The following is a 19,487-nucleotide window of genomic DNA, read 5'->3' as shown; positions in this document are numbered from 1 at the left end:
TTCTATACTTTAGAAAATGCATGACAATATTTGTCACATATAAAGTCCCTCAAAGTTTAAATAGCATTTAAAATCTGAATTTAGAATCATTTAGAAGTGCTTCTTCTAAAACTATACATTAAATTATTAAAGTAAAATAATATAAATAAAGAGTTTTGACAACTTTGTAGGGCACAGAAAATATGTGGGTTTAAGAATTAAGTTTAAAAGGTTAGCTTGTGTTATTTAGGGAAAAATTACAACACTTTAAATAAACTCTTATATATTTTGTTATATACACGAAGTTAAAATGCATGCATTGTAATAGTCCACAGAACCACTAGATTCCTCAGACCATAGAATAGCTCTCATAATGAGCTGTCTACTATAACTCCTGGCTTGAAGTCTACTTAATTCAAGTATCACCACTTGCAAGAAGATGATGGGCTTAGATTTCAAAACACACTTCATGAACTCAAAGATTGTCACATAAAACAGATGGACAAATATAGAGAAGGATATTTCTAATACAATTTCTATAAGAAAAAATGTCATTTATAAATGACAATTTTTAGGCACAGTGACTATTTTCTAAAAGAATAGAAAAGAGTTTGCAAGGATATTTTCCTCTTTAAGGGAAAATATAAAAAATTTAGAAATAAATCCTTACATATTTAGAAACTTTGCAAATATATTATTAGTTTTCTAATTACTTACAAACAAGTAGTTTTGCCTGTTTCTTTCTCATTCCTACACCATGAGCACTGGTAAATGCTCAGATAAAAATTCATATAATCAAATGATATTGAAAACTTACATTGCCTGAACTATTAAAATATGTAAATCTTAAGGCATGAAAATGCCATGAAGAAACATTTAACTTAGTAATTTTATTAGATTGCATGAATATTATTCAAAACCTGATTAAAGTCTATAACTATTTAAATGTAAATATTTGAGAAATATAACACCATCCTTTTTTATTCAACATTTAAGTTTATTTATACTATTACTTTATCTGTTAAATATATGGTTCTTTATTTTTAATAAAAATTAATTTGTTTTATTATATATGAATTAAAGTGTAGAGTGTATAGCATGTATATTAGCACCTGTTTGATTTTCTTTGAATCGTATTTGAGGCTTTACATATAGCTCTTTCCTATCTGTAAACTTTGTGAATGCATGACATAAAATAACAGTTTTACATTTTTTACCTGGCCTAAATCAAATCATTAGATAGTTTATTTCCTACATATATCATTCTTTATTATTGGTTAATCCAACATAAATCCTGTGCAGTAGAAGGAAACTGGGGTGAAGACATGGAGGCACAGTACTATTATCCTAGAGTCCAAGGTGGATGGTTACACTACCTCAGAACCTTCAACGCATTTAGATACCCAAAGGGTAGGAGATGAGGGAGGTACAGAGATGAGATGAGCCTGTTAGAGACAGACACAAGACAGAGCAAAATGAAGAAATATAGAGATGAATGACAAAGTTACATATATGTGCAACAATACATTTTATGGAAATAGAGAACATGGAGAAAGAGATAAATCTTTAGGAAATTAGGATTAGGTGAGCTATGCTTCAAAAATGGAAAGAGTATTCATGCCATTAATTGTTGAAATTTGATATGCCTCAAAATAATTAGTTTCAAATAAAAATTAAAACCTTAAACATGTTATCTTAGAAATATATTTGTTCTTAAAATGTAGTCAATTTTTCATAGCTCAATGACAATACAGCCTCAAAACATATACACCAACCATGTTAATAATTAACATAATTTCAATTTTCTTTTAACAGTAGAATTGTTCACATTTTCATATATAGGAATCTCTTAATGTGCTTTCTCTCAAGCAACATTAAGTAATATTCTAGTTTTCTCCTTTCAAAGTAGATTGTTATGAGGAATAAATACTACATACTATATTATTTACAATAATACAATGCTTTATAAATAAAGTGAATATCTAAACACATAAAGGCATCATGTATCTGGTAATAAAAGTGCAGCATTATAAGAAAAGTAACTTTAAGGCAGTAAAACAAATTAAAAACCACAAGGAAATATCATTAACCATACATCTATGTACACTACAGGAAGGGCTTCAACCTACCCAGGTCAGATACTCAACACATAGCCCATCCTTCTAAATCTAAGTGTTCTTCACTTAAGACTCTCAACAGTAAATTAGAAGAAATTAGCAGAAGCTCTTTAACTATTTTCATGTTATAAATAAAAATGAGAACTGGAAATTATTCTAACTAGGAGGGAGAAAAGGCAGGAAGTAGGAGAAGAAATAGAGATTAGTAGTAATGGATGGGGGTGTGAAGATACTCTATGCTACAGAAGCCATGAGCCCCAAGAATTATAAAAAATATGTAATCAGAAAATTACAGAATTGCAATGTAAGTCACTCCATGTGTACGGGAATGCGTGACAGAAATGACAAATAGAAGCATTAATGTAGTTTAGTTTCTTGATCATCTAACTCAAGTCACATTTGTGTTTGAAATGTGTTTCTAGAATCAAGAAATGACTTGAATAGTCTTGATATTTTTCATTTCAGTATTCTTTTCAGGGTTCTAATGTCAAAGTAAATACAATTTTCTATTATTTTTTGCCATTGTTTTGCCAAATGTAACTGTCACTTTCTATTGAAACATCAGAATCATCATTTAATTCTCACAGTTTTGATGCTTAATGAAAAGTGAAAGTTAAACACAGCATGGTGGCATTAAAAATGCACGGTGAATCCATAGCATCTTGCATCTTAACCCTGAGGATAATGTGCAGAATACCAAAAATATTTACATACATACATACATGTATACATCAGAGAATTTGTAGGTAAGATTGAAAAAAATCACAAATCGCTAAAGAAAAGTAACAGACAGAAAATGTGGAGTGGGAAAAAAGAGAAAGAAAATATATTATTTTTTTTATGTAACATATAAAACAAAGAAGACTTGCATTTGAAATGCAGTATCTGGATGTTTAATCCTTGAGAGAACAAGTAACATATACAAGAGCAGTCAGTTAAGGAAACAGAAACTTCATTCTAAATGTTTCTTAGACTTCATTATGTAAATATCACTTCATTTTTTAAGGACATTTCAAATTTTTGATCCTAAAACAAAAACACACTAAACAAAGGTAGATAATTTGTTTCTATATCTTTGCTTCTTTTAAAGAAAGCTTGTTCTGTTGTCAAGTTTTTTAGAAAACCCTCTATTAATTTTAATTTTACAGTGTTAAAAAAGGAAAAGTCCATTTTTCTGAGTAAAAATGTTTTGCTCGAGTGTTTTCTTTTTTAATAAAAAGACTATTACATTTATGCTTTTGCATGGTAGGATTCCATTGCATCCCCTTTTACTCTTACACCATAAAAATTAAGTCTCTATTCATGTTTTGAAACAGAATGTCAATTCTGTATATATGCTTTTGAGTTCCAATTTCTTTGTTTATCTCGTTTGTCAGTTTATAGAGTGCACGAGTAGATTGAGAGCCTGAGTAGTAAAGGTCTTTCGCACTTTTTTCACTTGTGGGTAGGAGCCTTACTTCTAAATTGCTGAGGTCTATACACATTTTCAGACTTCTCAGAACACATAATTATGTAAAGTGTGTGAGGAAGCAAAACAGAGTCATGAGGAGGCGTTGGAAGCCCAGGCCTAGAAAGCACTGCTGACAGGATGCTGCACAACAATACTTAATTGGATATATGAATCTTATTATGAGTGCCTCCAAGTGTCTATTACCCTAACACATGCCCTGGAAAGATTTGTATGTGTTCATGTAAAGGTTGACTGTACAGATGGCAACAGAATTACTCAGATTCTAGCTTTTAGAAAAACTAAGCCGTTTCACAGATAAAACAAAGGTACTCTCTGTGATGCTGTGTCTACTGCATCTGCATGTGGACCTGTGATTCACAGCTGTGCTTCTGTCCTCTCTCCTTAGTGTAATGGAGTTTCAAAGTCAGCAGTGAGTGTAGGTCTGCACATGACAAATAGGGTCAGGTCAGTAAATTCCACCTCTTCTTTCCTTTCCCTAAAGTGTATCAAATATTTTAAATACAAACATTATTCTCAGTGAAAACTGAAGTAAAGACTATAGAAATGCACCAATGTATGAGGACTAGCTGTTTCAGTAACACAGTTTGGTCTACACGTTCTTGTCTGATGTCGGAAAAAGTACTGAGACGAAGACTGTTTATTTGTCCAAAATTTTTCCAAAATTTCTGGAAATTAAAACATGGAATATTTTAAAAAGATTTTTAAGAATCAAGAAAACTTAAAACACCCATAAAAATTACTAAATCTCTGAATTGGTTTGCACTGTTAAAGCAATAGCTTCAACAGCATGGTCTCCCTTTCCCTAGGCAGAGGCCAGAACTTATCGTAAGTTTGTCTCTCCAGGGGTTTTCTTCTTAAAATCTAATAAAATTGTCTTCAAGTTTCCCTTTAAAAAGTAAACCCTATCTCAAATAATAAAATCTTCAATTTCACATTAATATATACATTTTAAATCAAATTATAATTTTGAATATGAATTAATCTAAATATAGTATTTGTCTCAGCGTTGGTACTACATTTCAAATAGTCACTTGAAACTACTAACGTAAGTGGGTATTCGCCATGGCATACATGAGACACTTCCATAAACACGCGTCTATGCTTTATACCAGTGCTTTACTGTCTGTCACGGACAGCTTCCATGTTCATTTCCATGTCTGTGAATTATTAAAAATTAAAAACAAAAATTCAGCCGCCTTTGTTGGCTTTATAGTGTGTAATCAATGGATAACACATTCTCATACAGACACCCAATATAGAAACACGAAGCAACACAGACAAGAGTTGAGAACACCAAAGGGTAACAGAGTAGGAACGAGAGGAATAGGCCTTCTAGAATAAGAAAAGGGAGAACTCTGTCTACCCGGTCACAGGGATTTTCAACGAAAGATACGCTTCTTTCATAGTACCTAGATAGAAAACAAATATTCCAGTTGTGACTTTTCAATTAGAAATATATCATTCATTACTATTCAGCATTAAATCCTGAGATTTAATGTATTTCATGACTTTAAGATACACTGAAACAAATTGAACTATTCATTGAAGTATTTCTTTTGTTCCTGTACATTTGACTCAGTAGTATGAAAATCCCTCATAATGCAGAGTCTAAAGGAAACTTATCTTCATGTATTTGTAAAGTATATCTGAAATGTTTGAAAAGGGAAGAAAATCACAGAAATATGTTGTTCTGTCAGTCCATGTAACTGTGGTCAATTTTGCATAAGTCAGGTTTTCTAAAAAATCATTTGAAAATATTCTCACTTTTTTTGATTTTTTAAACCAACATCTTATTGCTAGACTGATCATGAACATTCTATGTACTTGAGGTTAACCTTGAACTTTCTGCAGCTTCTACCTAAATTCTGAAATTGTGTGAGTATATACCGCTTACTTAGTCCGACAGATAAAACGTGAGACACTGAGCACTAACAAGCATTCTACTGACTGGGCTACATTCCTGTCACTAAGTTTTGTTTTTACAACTGAGAAGCATTTATAGCTGATACAAGAATAACAAATTCATAATATCTTTATGATAACTTCATTTTCCTTTATGAAGCTATGATAACAAAATTTGAAGCAATTTCCCAATGTAAATGATGAATGACTAAATTCATCCAAGGAGAAAACAAAAGAGCAGGGTAACTAGGAAGTCATATTGCTCAAGTATGCTGTGGTGTGAAGATGTGGCGGGGCTCCCTGCACACAGAGATGCTGCAGTGTAAAGAGCACTGTGCTCTTTTATTATCGGTAATAAAACCTGTTGACCATGGCCAAGATGAGAAAACCTGTTTCTACAAAGTAGATGACTTAATTAGAAGGCCACTACAATTAGACATGGTTTATATTACTTTCTTTAAGCTTTTCTAAAAACAAGTTTTTTGATAAAATTTAATGATAAAATAAGACCAATATACAGTGTATTTTGTGTATATATTATATGTAATATATATGTATATGTATACATATATATGTACACACAAAAGGAAACAAATCTATTAAAACAATATTAATTTCAATAAACAATTTTCAGATAAAAGGTTTTAAGTACTAGAAAGAATTTAATGTTTATGGTCCTATAGTACATACAAAAGAGCACTTACCATTTTTATCCATGGAATTTGGCTCTGATTGTTTCTTGCCAATATCAGCAAAAGATCGGACGATAGGAATCCTGTTAGTGAGCTTTTTCTGACTCTGGTGATGATGCTGCTTCATCAGGGCTTCATGGACCCTGTGGCGTACATCCTCATTCAGCTGGCCTGAGCTGACCTGCTGGTCAAGGACCATATCTGAAACAGGGAGATGATGAGGAGCACAGCTTTTCTGTTTACAATAGACATTCTTAATGCTAATCATATTAAAGTAGGAAGGCATTCTTTTGGCTATCTCAAGGTAGGATGTAAAAGTCTATCATTTATAGGATTGCTACAGGGAAAAATGAATTTTCATTATAGATCACTTAATTTTGAAAATAACTTATTTTTCTAAACATACTCAATGTATTAAACAAAAAGTTATGCTATTCATCAAACAGATTCAGATGATTATAATAGAAAAAGTTATATTACAGTCTGTATTTCTGTTTCTCACTCTCTTTTTATTTTTATTTTTTTTATTAAATTGAGTATTTCTTATTTACATTTCGAGTATTATTCCCTTTCCCGGTTTCCGGGCAAATATCCCCCTAATCCCTCCCCCTCCCCTTCTTTATGGGTGTTCCCCTACCCATCCTCCCCCCATTGCTGCCCTCCCCCCAACAATCTAGTTCACTGGGGGTTCAGTCTTAGCAGGACCCAGGGCTTCCCCTTCCACTGGTGCTCTTACTAGGATATTCATTGCTTCCTACGAGGTCAGAGTCCAGGGTCAGTCCATGTATAGTCTTTAAGTAGTGGCTTAGTCCCTGGAAGCTCTGGTTGCTTGGCCTTGTTTTTCATAAGGGGTCTCGAGCCCCTTCGAGCTCTTCCAGTTCTTTGATTCCTTCAACAGGGGTCCCATTCTCAGTTCAGTGGTTTGCTGCTGGCATTCGCCTCTGTATTTGCTGTATTTTGGCTGTGTATGTCAGGAGAGATCTACATCTGGCTCCTGTCGGCCTGCACTTCTTTGCTTGATCCATCTTGTCTAATTGGATGGCTGTATATGTATGGGCCACATGTGGGGCAGGCTCTGAATGGGTGTTCCTTCTGTGTCTGTTTTAATCTTTGCCTCTCTATTCCCTGCCAAGGGTATTCTTGTTCCCCTTTTAAAGAAGGAGTGAAGCATTCACATTTTGATCATCCGTCTTGAGTTTCATTTGTTCTAGGCATCTAGGGTAATTCAAGCATTTGGGCTAATAGCCACATATCAATGAGTGCATACCATGTGTGTTTTTCTGTGATTGGGTTACCTCACTCAGGATGATATTTTCCAGTTCCAACCATTTGTCTACGAATTTCATAAAGTCATTGTTTTTGATAGCTGAGTAATATTCCATTGTGTAGATGTACCACATTTTCTGTATCCATTCCTCTGTTGAAGGGCATCTGGGTTCTTTCCAGCTTCTGGCTATTATAAATAAGGCTGCGATGAACATAGTGGAGCATGTGTCTTTTTTTATATGTTGGGGCATCTTTTGGGTATATGCCCAAGACAGGTATAGCTGGATCCTCAGGCAGGGGAATGTCCAATTTTCTGAGGAGCCTCCAGACTGATTTCCAGAATGGTTGTACCAGTCTGCAATCCCACCAACAATGGAGGAGTGTTCCTCTTTCTCCACATCCTCGCCAGCATCTGCTGTCACCTGAGTTTTTGATCTTAGCCATTCTCACTGGTGTGAGGTGAAATCTCAGGGTTGTTTTGATTTGCATTTCCCTTATGACTAAAGATGTTGAACATTTCTTTAGGTGTTTCACAGCCATTCGGCATTCCTCAGCTGTGAATTCTTTGTTTAGCTCTGAACCCCATATTTTGATAGGGTTATTTGTCTCCCTGCGGTCTAACTTCTTGAGTTCTTTGTATATTTTGGATATAAGGCCTCTATCTGTTGTACGATTGGTGAAGATCTTTTCCCAATCTGTTGGTTGCCGTTTTGTCCTAACCACAGTGTCCTTTGCCTTACAGAAGCTTTGTAGTTTTATGAGATCCCATTTGTCGATTCTTGATCTTAGAGCATAACCCATTGCTCTTTTGTTCAGGAAATTTTCTCCAGTGCCCATGTGTTCGAGATGCTGCCCTAGTTTTTCTTCTATTAGTTTGAGTGTGTCTGGTTTGATGTGGAGGTCCTTGATCCACTTGGACTTAAGCTTTGTACAGGGTGATAAGCATGGATCGATCTGCATTCTTCTACATGTTGACCTCCAGTTGAACCAGCACCATTTGCTGAAAATGCTATCTTTTTTCCATTTGATGGTTTTGGCTCCTTTGTCAAAAATCAGGTGCCCATAGGTGTGTGGGTTCATTTCTGGGTCTTCGATTCTGTTCCACTGGTTTATCTGTCTGTCTCTATACCAATACCATGCAGTTTTTATCACTATTGCTCTGTAATATTGCTTGAGTTCAGGGATAGTGATTCCCCCTGAAGTCCTTTTATTGTTGAGGATAATTTTAGCTATCCTGGGTTTTTTGTTATTCCAGATGAATTTGCAATTGTTCTGTCTCACTCTTTGAAGAAATGGATTGGTATTTTGATGGGGATTGCATTGAATCTGTAGATTGCTTTCGTTAAAATTGCCATTTTTACTATATTAATCCTGCGAATCCATGAGCATGGGAGATCTTTCCATCTTCTGAGGTCTTCTTCAATTTCTTTTTTCAGAGTATTGAAGTTCATAGTGTTCAGATCTTTTACTTGCTTGGTTAAAGTCACACCGAGGTACTTTATATTATTTGGGTCTATTATGAAGGGTGTCGTTTCCCTAATTTCTTTCTCGGCTTGTTTCTGTTTGTGTAGAGGAAGGCTACTGATTTATTTGAGTTAATTTTATACCCAGCCACTTTGCTGAAGTTATCAGCTTTAGTAGTTCTCTGGTGGAACTTTTGGGATCACTTAAATATACTATCATATCATCTGCAAATAGTGATATTTTGACTTCTTCTTTTCCGATCTGTATCCCCTTGTCCTCCCTTTGTTGTCTGATTGCTCTGGCTAGAACTTCAAGAACTATATTGAATAAGTAGGGAGAGAGTGGGCAGCCTTGTCTAGTCCCTGATTTTAGTGGGATTGCTTCAAGTTTCTCTCCATTTAAATGTTAGCAACTGGTTTGCTGTATATGGCTTTTACTATGTTTAGGTATGGGCTTTGAATTCCTATTCTTTCCAGGACTTTTATCATGAAGGGGTGTTGAATTTTGTCAAATGCTTTCTCAGCATCTAATGAAATGATCATGTGGTTCTATTCTTTCAGTTTGTTTATATAATGGATCACGTTGATGGTTTTCCGTATATTAAACCATCCCTGCATGCCTGGGATGAAGCCTACTTGATCATGGTGGATGATTGCTTTGATGTGCTCTTGTATTCGGTTTGCCAGAATTTTATTGAGTATTTTTGCGTCAATATTCATAAGGGAAATTAGTCTGAAGTTCTCCTTTGTTGGGTCTTTGTGTGGTTTAGGTATAAGAGTAATTGTGGCTTCATAGAAGGAATTCGGTAGTGCTCCATCTGTTTCAATTTTGTGGAATATTTTGGATAATATGGGTATGAAGTCTTCTATTAAGGTCTCATAGAATTCTGCACTAAACCTGTCTGGACCTGGGCTCCTTTTGGTTGGGAGAACTTTAATGACCGCTTCTATTTCCTTAGGAGTTATGGTGTTGTTTATCTGGCTTATCTGTTCCTGACTTAACTTTGGTAACTGGTATCTGTGTAGGAAATTGTCCATTTCCTGAAGATTTTCAAGTTTTGTTGAATATAGGTTTTTATAGTAAGATCTGATGATTTTTTGAATTTCCTCTGAATCTGTAGTTATGTCTCCCTTTTCATTTCTGATTTTGTTAATTTGGACACACTCTCTGTGTCCTCTCGTTAGTCTGGCTAAGGGTTTATCTATCTTGTTGATTTTCTCAAAGAACCAACTTTTGGTTCTGTTGATTCTTTCTATGGTCCTTTTTGTTTCTACTTGGTTGATTTCGGTTCTGAGTTTGATTATTTCCTGCCTTCTACTCCTCCTGGGTGTATTGTTTCTTTTTGTTCTAGAGCTTTTAGGTGTGCTGTCAAGCTGCTGACATATGCTCTTTCCTGTTTCTTTCTGCAGGCACTCATACCTATGACATTTCCTCTTAGCACAACTTTCATTGTGTCCCATAAGTTTGGGTATGTTGTACCTTCATTTTCATTAAATTCTAAAGAGTCTTTAATTTCTTTCTTTATTTCTTCCTTGACCAGGTTATCATTGAGTAGAGCATTGTTCAATTTCCATGTATATGTGGGTGTTCTTCCCTTATTGTTATTGAAGACCAGCTTTAGGCCGTGGTGGTCTGATAGGACGCATGGGATTATTTCTATCTTTCTGTACCTGTTGAGGCCCATTTTTTGACCAATTATATGGTCAGTTTTGGAGAAAGTACCATGAGGAGCTGAGAAGAAGGTATATCCTTTTGCTTTAGGATAGAATGTTGTATAAATATCTGTTAAGTCCTTTTGGCTCATGACTTCTCTTAGTCTGTCTAGTCTCTGTTTAATTTCTGTTTCCATGATCTGTCCATTGATGAGAGTGGGGTGTTGAAATCTCCTACTATTATTGTGTGAGGTGCAGTGTGTGTTTTGAGCTTCAGTAAGGTTTCTTTTACGTATGTAGGTGCCCTTGTATTTGGGGCATAGATATTTAGGATTGAGAGTTCATCTTGGTGGATTTTTCCTTTGATGAATATGAAGTGTCCTTCCTTATCTTTTTTGATGACTTTTAGTTGAAAATTGATTTTATTTGATATTAGAATGGCTACTCCAGCTTGCTTCTTCTGACCATTTGCTTGGAAATTTGTTTTCCAGCCTTTCACTCTGAGGTAGTGTCTGTCTTTGTCTCTGAGGTGTGTGTCCTGTAGGCAGCAGAATGCAGGGTCCTCGTTGCATATCCAGTTTGTTAATCTATGTCTTTTTACTGGGGAGTTGAGATCATTGATATTGAGAGATATTAAGGTATAGTGATTATTGCTTCCTGTTATATTCATATTTGGATATGAGGTTATGTTTGTGTGCTTTTCTTCTCTTTGTTTTGTTGCCAAGATGATTAGTTTCTTGCTTCTTCTAGGGTATAGCTTGCCTCCCTGTGTTGGGCTTTTCCATTTATTATCCTTTGTAGGGCTGGATTTGTAGAAAGATATTGTGTAAATTTGGGTTTGTCATGGAATATCTTGGTTTCTCCATCTATGTTAATTGTTAGTTTTGCAGGATACAGTAACCTGGGCTGGCATTTGTGTTCTTTTAGGGTCTGTATGGCATCTGTCCAGGATCTTGTGGCTTTCATAGTCTCTGGTGAAAAGTCTGGTGTGATTCTGATAGGCCTGCCTTTATATGTTACTTGACCTTTTTTCCTTACTGCTTTTAATATTCTTTCTTTATTTTGTACATTTGGTGTTTTGACTATTATGTGACAGGAGGATTTTCTTTTCTGGTCCAATCTATTTGGAGTTCTGTAGGCTTCTTGTATGCTTATGGGTATCTCTTTCTTTAGGTTAGGGAAGTTTTCTTCTATGATTTTGTTGAAGATATTTACTGGTCCTTTGAGCTGGGAGTCTTCACTCTCTTCTATACCTATTATCCTTAGGTTTGATCTTCTCATTGAGTCCTGGATTTCCTGTATGTTTTGGACCAGTAGGTTTTTCCGCTTTACATTATCTTTGACCATTGTGTCGATGATTTCTATGGAATCTTCTGCTCCTGAGATTTTCTTTTCCATCTCTTGTATTCTGTTGGTGAAGCTCATATCTACGGCTCCTTGTCTCTTCTTTTGGTTTTCTATATCCAGGGTTGTTTCCTTGTGTTCTTTCTTGATTGCTTCTATTTCCATTTTTAATTCCTTCAACTGTTTGATTGTGCTTTCCTGGAATTCTTTCAGGGATTTTTGTGACTCCTCTCTGCAGGCTTCTACTTGTTTATTAATGTTTTCCTGTGTTTCTCTAAGGGAGTTCTTCATGTCTTTCTTGAAGTTCTCCAGCATCATGATCAAATATGATTTTGAAACTAGATCTTGCTTTTCTGGTGTGTTTGGATATTCCATGCTTGCTTTGGTGGGAGAATTGGGCTCTGATGATGCCATGTAGTCTTGGTTTCTGTTGCTTGGATTCCTGTTTTTGCCTCTCGCCATCAGATTATCTCTAGTGTTACTTTGTTCTTCTATTATGACAGTTGCTAGACTGTCCTATAAGCCTGTGTGGCAGGGGTGCTGTAGACCTGTTTTCCTGTTTTCTTTCAGCCATTTATGGGAACAGAGTGTTCTGCTTTCAGGCGTGTAATTTTTCCTATCTACAGTTCTTCAGCTGTTCCTGTGGGCCTGTGTCTTGAGTTCACCAGGCAGGTCGCTTGGAGGAGAAAAGTTGGTCTTACCTGTGGTCCCGAGGCTCAAGTTTGCTTGTGGGGTTTTGCTCATGAGCTCTCCGTCGGGGCAGCAACCAGGAAGATCAATGCAGCCCTTTCCGGGAGCTTCCATGCCCCAGGGTTCCAGATGGCGTTTGGTCTTTTCCTCTGGAATCAGAAATGTGTGCAGAGTGCAGTCTCTTCTGGTTTCCCAGGCGTGTCTGCCTTTCTGAAGGTTTAGCTCTCCCTCCTATGGGATTTGGGTGCAGAGAACTGTTTATCTGGTCGGTCCCTCAGGTTCCGGTGGTGTCTCAGACGCAGGGGACCCGCTCCTGCTGTGCCCTTATCCAAGGGAACCCAGAGGCCGTATACAGTTTCCTCTTGGGCCAGGGATGTGGGCAGGGGTGGGCAGTGTTGGTGGTCTCTTCCGCTCTGCAGTCTCAGGAGTGCCCACCTGTCAAGGCAGTGAGGGCTCTCTCCCAGGGGGTTTGGGAGCAGAGAGCTGCTGCGGGCAGGGATCCGCGGGTTTGGGACTCCCACTAAAAACCGGAAGTGTCCGGTCCTTCTGTTTCTCTCTCTTTTTGTCTCTGTCTTTGTCTAACTCTCTGTGTGTGTCTCTCTGTCTTTCTGTCTGTCTGTCTTTCCCTCTCTCTCTCTCTCTCTCTCTCTCTCTCTCTCTCTCACACACACACACACCATTTACATGACATAGCACAGTCTTCCTACACTCAAAGTTTAAAACAGTATCAACTGGTTACAAAGTTCAGGTTTATACCTTTCAGTAATAGAAAAAGTAAATCAAGTAAATCACCCTAACTTAACTGAATCCCTCTTTGCAACCCAGGTGAACTTCAAACTTCATTACACTACAAATTTCTCAGCCACCCAAGAACACAAATTACAGATGTGCACTAGCTGCACACTTGACATCACACACATATGTTAGTGTGGTTTTTCTCTGACTCTCTAGTGAAGAAGAATTTTCTTGATTCTTCTAAGTGGGGTTAGGAGCTATCCACCATTTACAGAGTAAACAAGCACTTCATGTGTTACAAATTCATCTCCTTTCCCAACAGTGCCCATAGAATGTGTTCGATAACAAAGAACTATAACTTTAAAACGTTGAAGGAAAGAATTCAGAAGATTGAACTTCGTGCATTGACATTTTTCATACACAGTGTCAAGCATGCTAATTAAATAAATAGCAGGGAAGGGCCTTTGAAGTTCCTTACTAATGTATTATCACCGTACCAAGTTTCAATATTTCTAGTCTGCTTTCAGAATGTCAATAGTAACTTGAACTGTTTTTCGAGAAGACAAATTTTATAGAGCAAACCCCAGTGACCTGTCTCCTGCCCATACCTTCAGTGCATTGCAGGCATCAACATCAGCCAACTTTCATCATATAAAACTCAGTTTTCTGTTTGGTACAAAATGGAAATGGACAATGGAGATGACTTGGGTCATGCTACAACGTTCCAGCTGTGTGACCGTGCAAAGCTGAGTAAGTGACGGGTTCTCACTTGAGGGGTGGGAGCAACAACATGTGCATCAGGTTTGCAGCTAGGACAATAATTCAAGGCCTTAAAGCACTCATTAGAAGACTGAAGCCCATCAGTAGGTAACTTCCCAGTACACGGTTTTCTCTGCACGTTCCACTAAGTAGGGCATAGTTCTCTGAAATTTGTGAAGGCTTCAGTATTCTCACGGTATAGTAGATATTAAGTTGAGTTTGTCAATAACAGAAAGTGCAAATCACCTTAGATAAACTGACTCATCTGATTGACTTGCAGAAGAGGAAACTCAAAATGAGGCTGCTTCCTGTTCCATTTCCCTGTGATGCTGTATGCTTCCTCTTGTGGATGTGCACTTTGGGCACAGTCTCATTTCCTTTGTGGTGTAAGGAGGCTGCCAGCAGGAACAAGGAAATATCCTTGCTCTTATCCAGAAGAAACGGATTAGCTTTTGTCACTTCCTTTTATGAAAGGTTCATTTTTCACCTGGCATAGAACACTTCTACTTGTGACTGATATGAACCTATCACTGTCAGCAGAAATGGGATTCCTACAGCTTTTTGGACAGAATAAGAATTGAATTAATTAGCCTCAATTTTTCTGCCATGAGCCAGATAATAAATGATTTCTGTCACAACTACCCAACTCTGCCTTTGAACTATATTAAAATTTCCTAAAGATTACTGAAATTTGAGTTTCATACAATCTTTCCATTATAAAAAGATTTTTCTTTTTTCATTTCAGTCATGTGAAATGTCCCAAGTCACAGCTCAAAAGGCCTACACGACTAGGCAGCAAGCCATACTTAAAACAAGGAATATGATTTGCTCTGTCACTTTCTGTTCACAACGGGAAGGAGTTAAAAATGAATATTTGGGAGTGGTAATGATGCATGTGAGTACTTAGAAGTCATCCATTACAATGAAAAGTCCCATTCAATTCTGAAAAGTGCACGGCATTAAACAATGTCATGCAAATTCATGTTTCAGGTTTTTGGAGATCAGTAATTATGAATCTCTGAATTAAAACAAAATAAAGGAACTAAAGAACTGTCATCTTATTATATTACTTTGAAAACTTGCTGTGACCAAAAATGTATATAAAATATGTATTTACATACAATAGTTTAAGTTATAAGAAAGTTATTGAAATACCAATATGACACAATTTTTAGGCAGACCCAGAAATAGGATATTAAGACCCCTGTTCAGTATGCTAAACAGAGCCTAAACTGATCATATAAAAACCATACATGTTATAATGTTATTACTAGAATTTTATTGAGCCACAGTCACAGGAGCACTACAAAATCCCCTAATATCTACCTTTATATTACATAGAGGTAGACATTTATTTCAGGCAGATACATAGGAGAAAGTAAACAGGGTTTAAAAAGTACTCATCCATTCATTAGCCACACAAAACCAGTCCATACATCTAAAGCACAAGCACACTACAGACTGTATTAGTGAACTAGGAAGGCTCCTCTTCCTGCTTATCAATAAAGCATACTGAGTGAGGCTTAAACACCAAAGGCGTGAACATGACTCAGTCCTCACCTACGTTGTTCTCTTCACCACAGTAATCCTTATCTTTATTAACTAGAAACATAGGAAGGAATCGTGAGCCGTGGTGGCTTTAGGCCCAAAGTCAAGCCCGCAAATCTCAGCAGGCAATGGTGCCTAACACAGTGAGCTTGCCAAAGCTCTATGCCAAGATCTTGTTAAGAAAAGAAGCAAGAAGGGAAAAGATAAATAGAGCACATTGTTCTGACTTAAAGCACTGTACAAGACCTTTCAGTGCTGTGTAAAAAGGCTTGAAAATGGAAGTCATTTTTTCATCAGGTAATTAGGTAATTGCTTTAGTATAATCAACTTATCATGATCACAAAGAATCCTAAGAAGCCATATGTTTTGAAAAAACTATATAAATCTCTGTCTTCTTCAAATTTCCCATGTAAGTGCTCTGAAAACTCGTGGTCTTAACTTTCAAAGAGAAAAAGGCAGGAGTTGGGAATATGAAGTGGTAGATTGTTCTTGGCTGCCAACGCTGACAGCACACACAGCACAACACTTAACGTTTATATGCTAAGTTTTGCCATAATATTAAGTTGGTCTTAGAGCTTTGTTTTATTTTTAACAGCATCTCACCATGCATCTCTGGCAGGCCTGGAACTTACTGTGTAGGCCTGGCTGGCCTCAAACTCACAGAGACCTGACCGCCTATGCTAGGATTAAAGGTATGTGCCTGGCATGAACCTGATTGCAAGTAATGCATTCTCAGACCAGTCTAAAGTTTGTATTCGGTGGAGCCAGTTATTAAATTCATCCTTCAGTGAAAAAGTTTAAGTGACAAAAGTTGCTTTAATCAGTTGTGAGCTATGATTGATTATTTGTCCATGATACTAACTTTAGCTTGATTTTAATTTCTTTCTAACTTTCATTGACAGAATCAGGATAAAGTATTCACACTTCAAAGAGAATATTTCCATTTTTAATCTTTATAATGCTGGTTTTAAAGAGATTAGTACAGACCATAAATTGCCTACAATGTATATAAATATAAGTAGGAAACACTTTCAACATAATTAATCTCTGCGTCAGAATAAATCATGGTAAGAAATTTTATACCTAGAGATTTGTGGATTTGAAAAGGTTAAGTAATATTTTGAGGGATAGAGTTTGGATTTATGGAGTTCCCTGAAACACGGGGAAATAGATATGTTTTAAATTAACTTCATCCAGAAGAAAATCCTACTTTAATTATACCAGAAATTCTTGACAGGCCTGCCAGATAAAAATGGGATTTTCTGCTGCTAAGTCTAACAAAATCTCTTTAAGGAGTTATGAGAGTCTTAAAAAATAAAAAGTCTGATGAAAAAAAACAAAACAAAAACCACTGACATACATTATTTTACCACTTCAAACAATATCTGGTTCCTTTACAAAGAAATCTCTAGAAAGAACTGATTCTGGAGACTTTATACAGTCCTGAAATGACAGGATCCAAGATATAGAATCCTTAAGGACAAATAAATTTTTTTTAGAAAATAGACACTAGCTATTAATATATGTGCCTAGTTTTTGATTTTGTAAAATAGAGACATAACTGGTAAGAAAATTTACTAGTTTTTAAGTCATCATAATCATGAACAAAACCAACTTTATGATTACAAGCTAATTTGAAGAAACTATTTCCTTATCTGCAAATATCACCTTTAAGGGAAAATAGCCTCCATCCTACATTTAAAGATTACTATAACAGTAAGATAAAATGATAGATAAGAACAAATTGTAAAGTTTAGGAGACATAAATATGCAAGCATATTTATTTATTTAATATAATAAAATTACATGATCACAACATGAATAAACATAAAATGGAAATAATAAGATATTCAATGAAATTTTAATGAAGGCTGGAGTAAATACCTTTTATATTAAACTCAAGTTGCAATTACAAATCTTTGATTCACAATCTTTTATTCATTGGGAAATGAGGCCAAAGTAGTCAACATAATTATGTACAGAACCTATATGTTTCTGTCCACTGCTCACTATGAACTACTGTTATAGCCTGAATGGCACTGTACTATGTGCTCTACACTGAAAATGGAGCATTCAAGTGTGACTACTTCCAGTCAAACAAACAGACAGACAGACTAGAGAACAACAAAGAATAAAAAGCCTTTTGGTGTATTGAGCCTCCTGAACTACTTTTGTTGCAAGAATAGACTCAGAAAATGCAGTTGTGGAGAACTAGACTGAACACAGTTCCTCTACATTGAGTCTACTGAGCTGAGACAAAGAAAGGCAGCAGAGATAGGAAAAAAGGCAACTAATCAATCAAACGTTAACCTACTGGACACTTTCTACTCAGAGTAACTTCCTAAGGAAAATATTAGAAATCACATTCTTTAAGAAAGTTAAATAAGATCATAAAAGGTATGTTCTGGGGTCAGTGTTGTAAGAGAACTTAACAGATAAATTTCATATAGCAAGTACACAACTTATTTTCATTAATCAATTTTCAAAACTAATTTGGTCACTTAATCCAGCTAAACAAACTCCTTGGGGGAGATCTTTAACTATAAAGATTAGTTTCTTTGTGTGTCTAAGCATGCTAATGAAAATAGTAAATATTCAGGGAGAACTGGCTATCTATTTTCCTGTTATAAATCATTATTTAGAAGTGAGATGCAGTTTATTTCATATTCAATTTACTTTACTTCAAATAAACACAAAGAAGAAAATTATTTTAATGGTCCTTACGCAGACCATGAAAACTTATTTTTCACATATATGGAATTATCAGGAAAAAGCATAATAATAAAAATCAGCTGAACTTGTCAGAATTAAACGGACCGTGGCTCACCTGCGATCTCCTCTAAAGTGTTGGCATGCATGTCCAGTAGCACAGTTCCGTTCAGAATGCAGCTTCTCAACTCAAACAAGCTGTGCAACGAAAGTGTAGCCACATAGGGTTTACTCCATCTTTCCCCTCCATCTTCCACATCTTCTTCAAATTTTAACCACCTATCAAATAGATATTCTTGTAAATATATTAAGTACTACAATGCTGAAGAATTATTCCTTATCATAAAAAGGTATAAAAACAAAAATTTCCAAATTAATACTTGTTTCCAATGGTTTGGGGAAATAAGAAAAATGTAGTTCATTTTACTCGGTTACAATCTCTTTAAATTCTATTAAACAAATATTCTTATTGCAATAGATTATTAAAAACAAAGATTTAATTTTTCATAAATTTATCTTGTTTTGCAGAAATGTTTTTAATGAAAATTTGCCAGTGGCCACTATTGTAGTACTAATTAACAAAAGAAAGCATTTTCCTTTGTGGAAAAACATTTGTAGTTATAAAAATGGTGAAAGAATGCTTAATTTTTTTTCCCTGTAGTTGGAACTCTTAAATCTCAGGTTTTGGATGACAATTTCTCTGATGAATTTTAGGACGTTGATACAATTTGGCACTTATTTTGTAGGAAAAATTCTCTGTTATTTTTGCCTGGAAGAAAGCTACTCATGACAATAGTGGTAGGGCCTGAATACACAGAAATTCCTCTTGGACATCATTCCATGGGTAGTCTTGCCAAGAATGGAAAATGGAACAAGAACTCTGAATCCAAGTGGAAACTACTGCCTTTTAGTGTGAAGAAAATTTCAGCAATGTCTGCAATCTTTTGTAATTAAGACAAATAGGAAAGATAGGGAAAGTCAATGTTTTTACTACTCTGGCATCAACGACTCAATGATTTAGAGGCTTCCTCTGTGATCTTAACAGAGGAGCTGTTTAATTCTACCACCTCTGGTGAACTCTAACCTAAATAGCCTTCCCTCCTCCATTTCCCTTCTTCATGCTTCTGTCCTTATCACTTTTGACCATATTTCCTCTTTC

At 35.8% G+C, this 19,487-nt stretch overlaps 1 protein-coding gene across 16 annotated transcripts in view; it reads right to left on the bottom strand.

Moving 5' to 3' along the window:
• The window catches only part of Slc4a10 (solute carrier family 4 member 10), a 294,937-nt gene that overhangs the window by 93,420 nt on the left and 182,030 nt on the right, over window positions 1-19,487 (bottom strand). For all 16 annotated transcript variants that reach the window (XM_087650803.1, NM_001429835.1, XM_087650811.1 and 13 more), the window contains 2 exon segments: window positions 18,447-18,607; window positions 6,174-6,362 (listed from right to left, as the gene is read on the bottom strand). In XM_087650803.1, the coding sequence (XP_087506929.1) occupies window positions 6,174-6,362; window positions 18,447-18,607 (350 nt within the window).

This window comes from Rattus norvegicus, chromosome 3 (genome assembly GCF_021556685.1).
Source record: "Rattus norvegicus strain SHRSP/BbbUtx chromosome 3, alternate assembly SHRSP_T2T, whole genome shotgun sequence".
NCBI lineage: Eukaryota > Metazoa > Chordata > Mammalia > Rodentia > Muridae > Rattus > Rattus norvegicus.
This window is presented reverse-complemented; position numbering and strand designations above follow the sequence as displayed.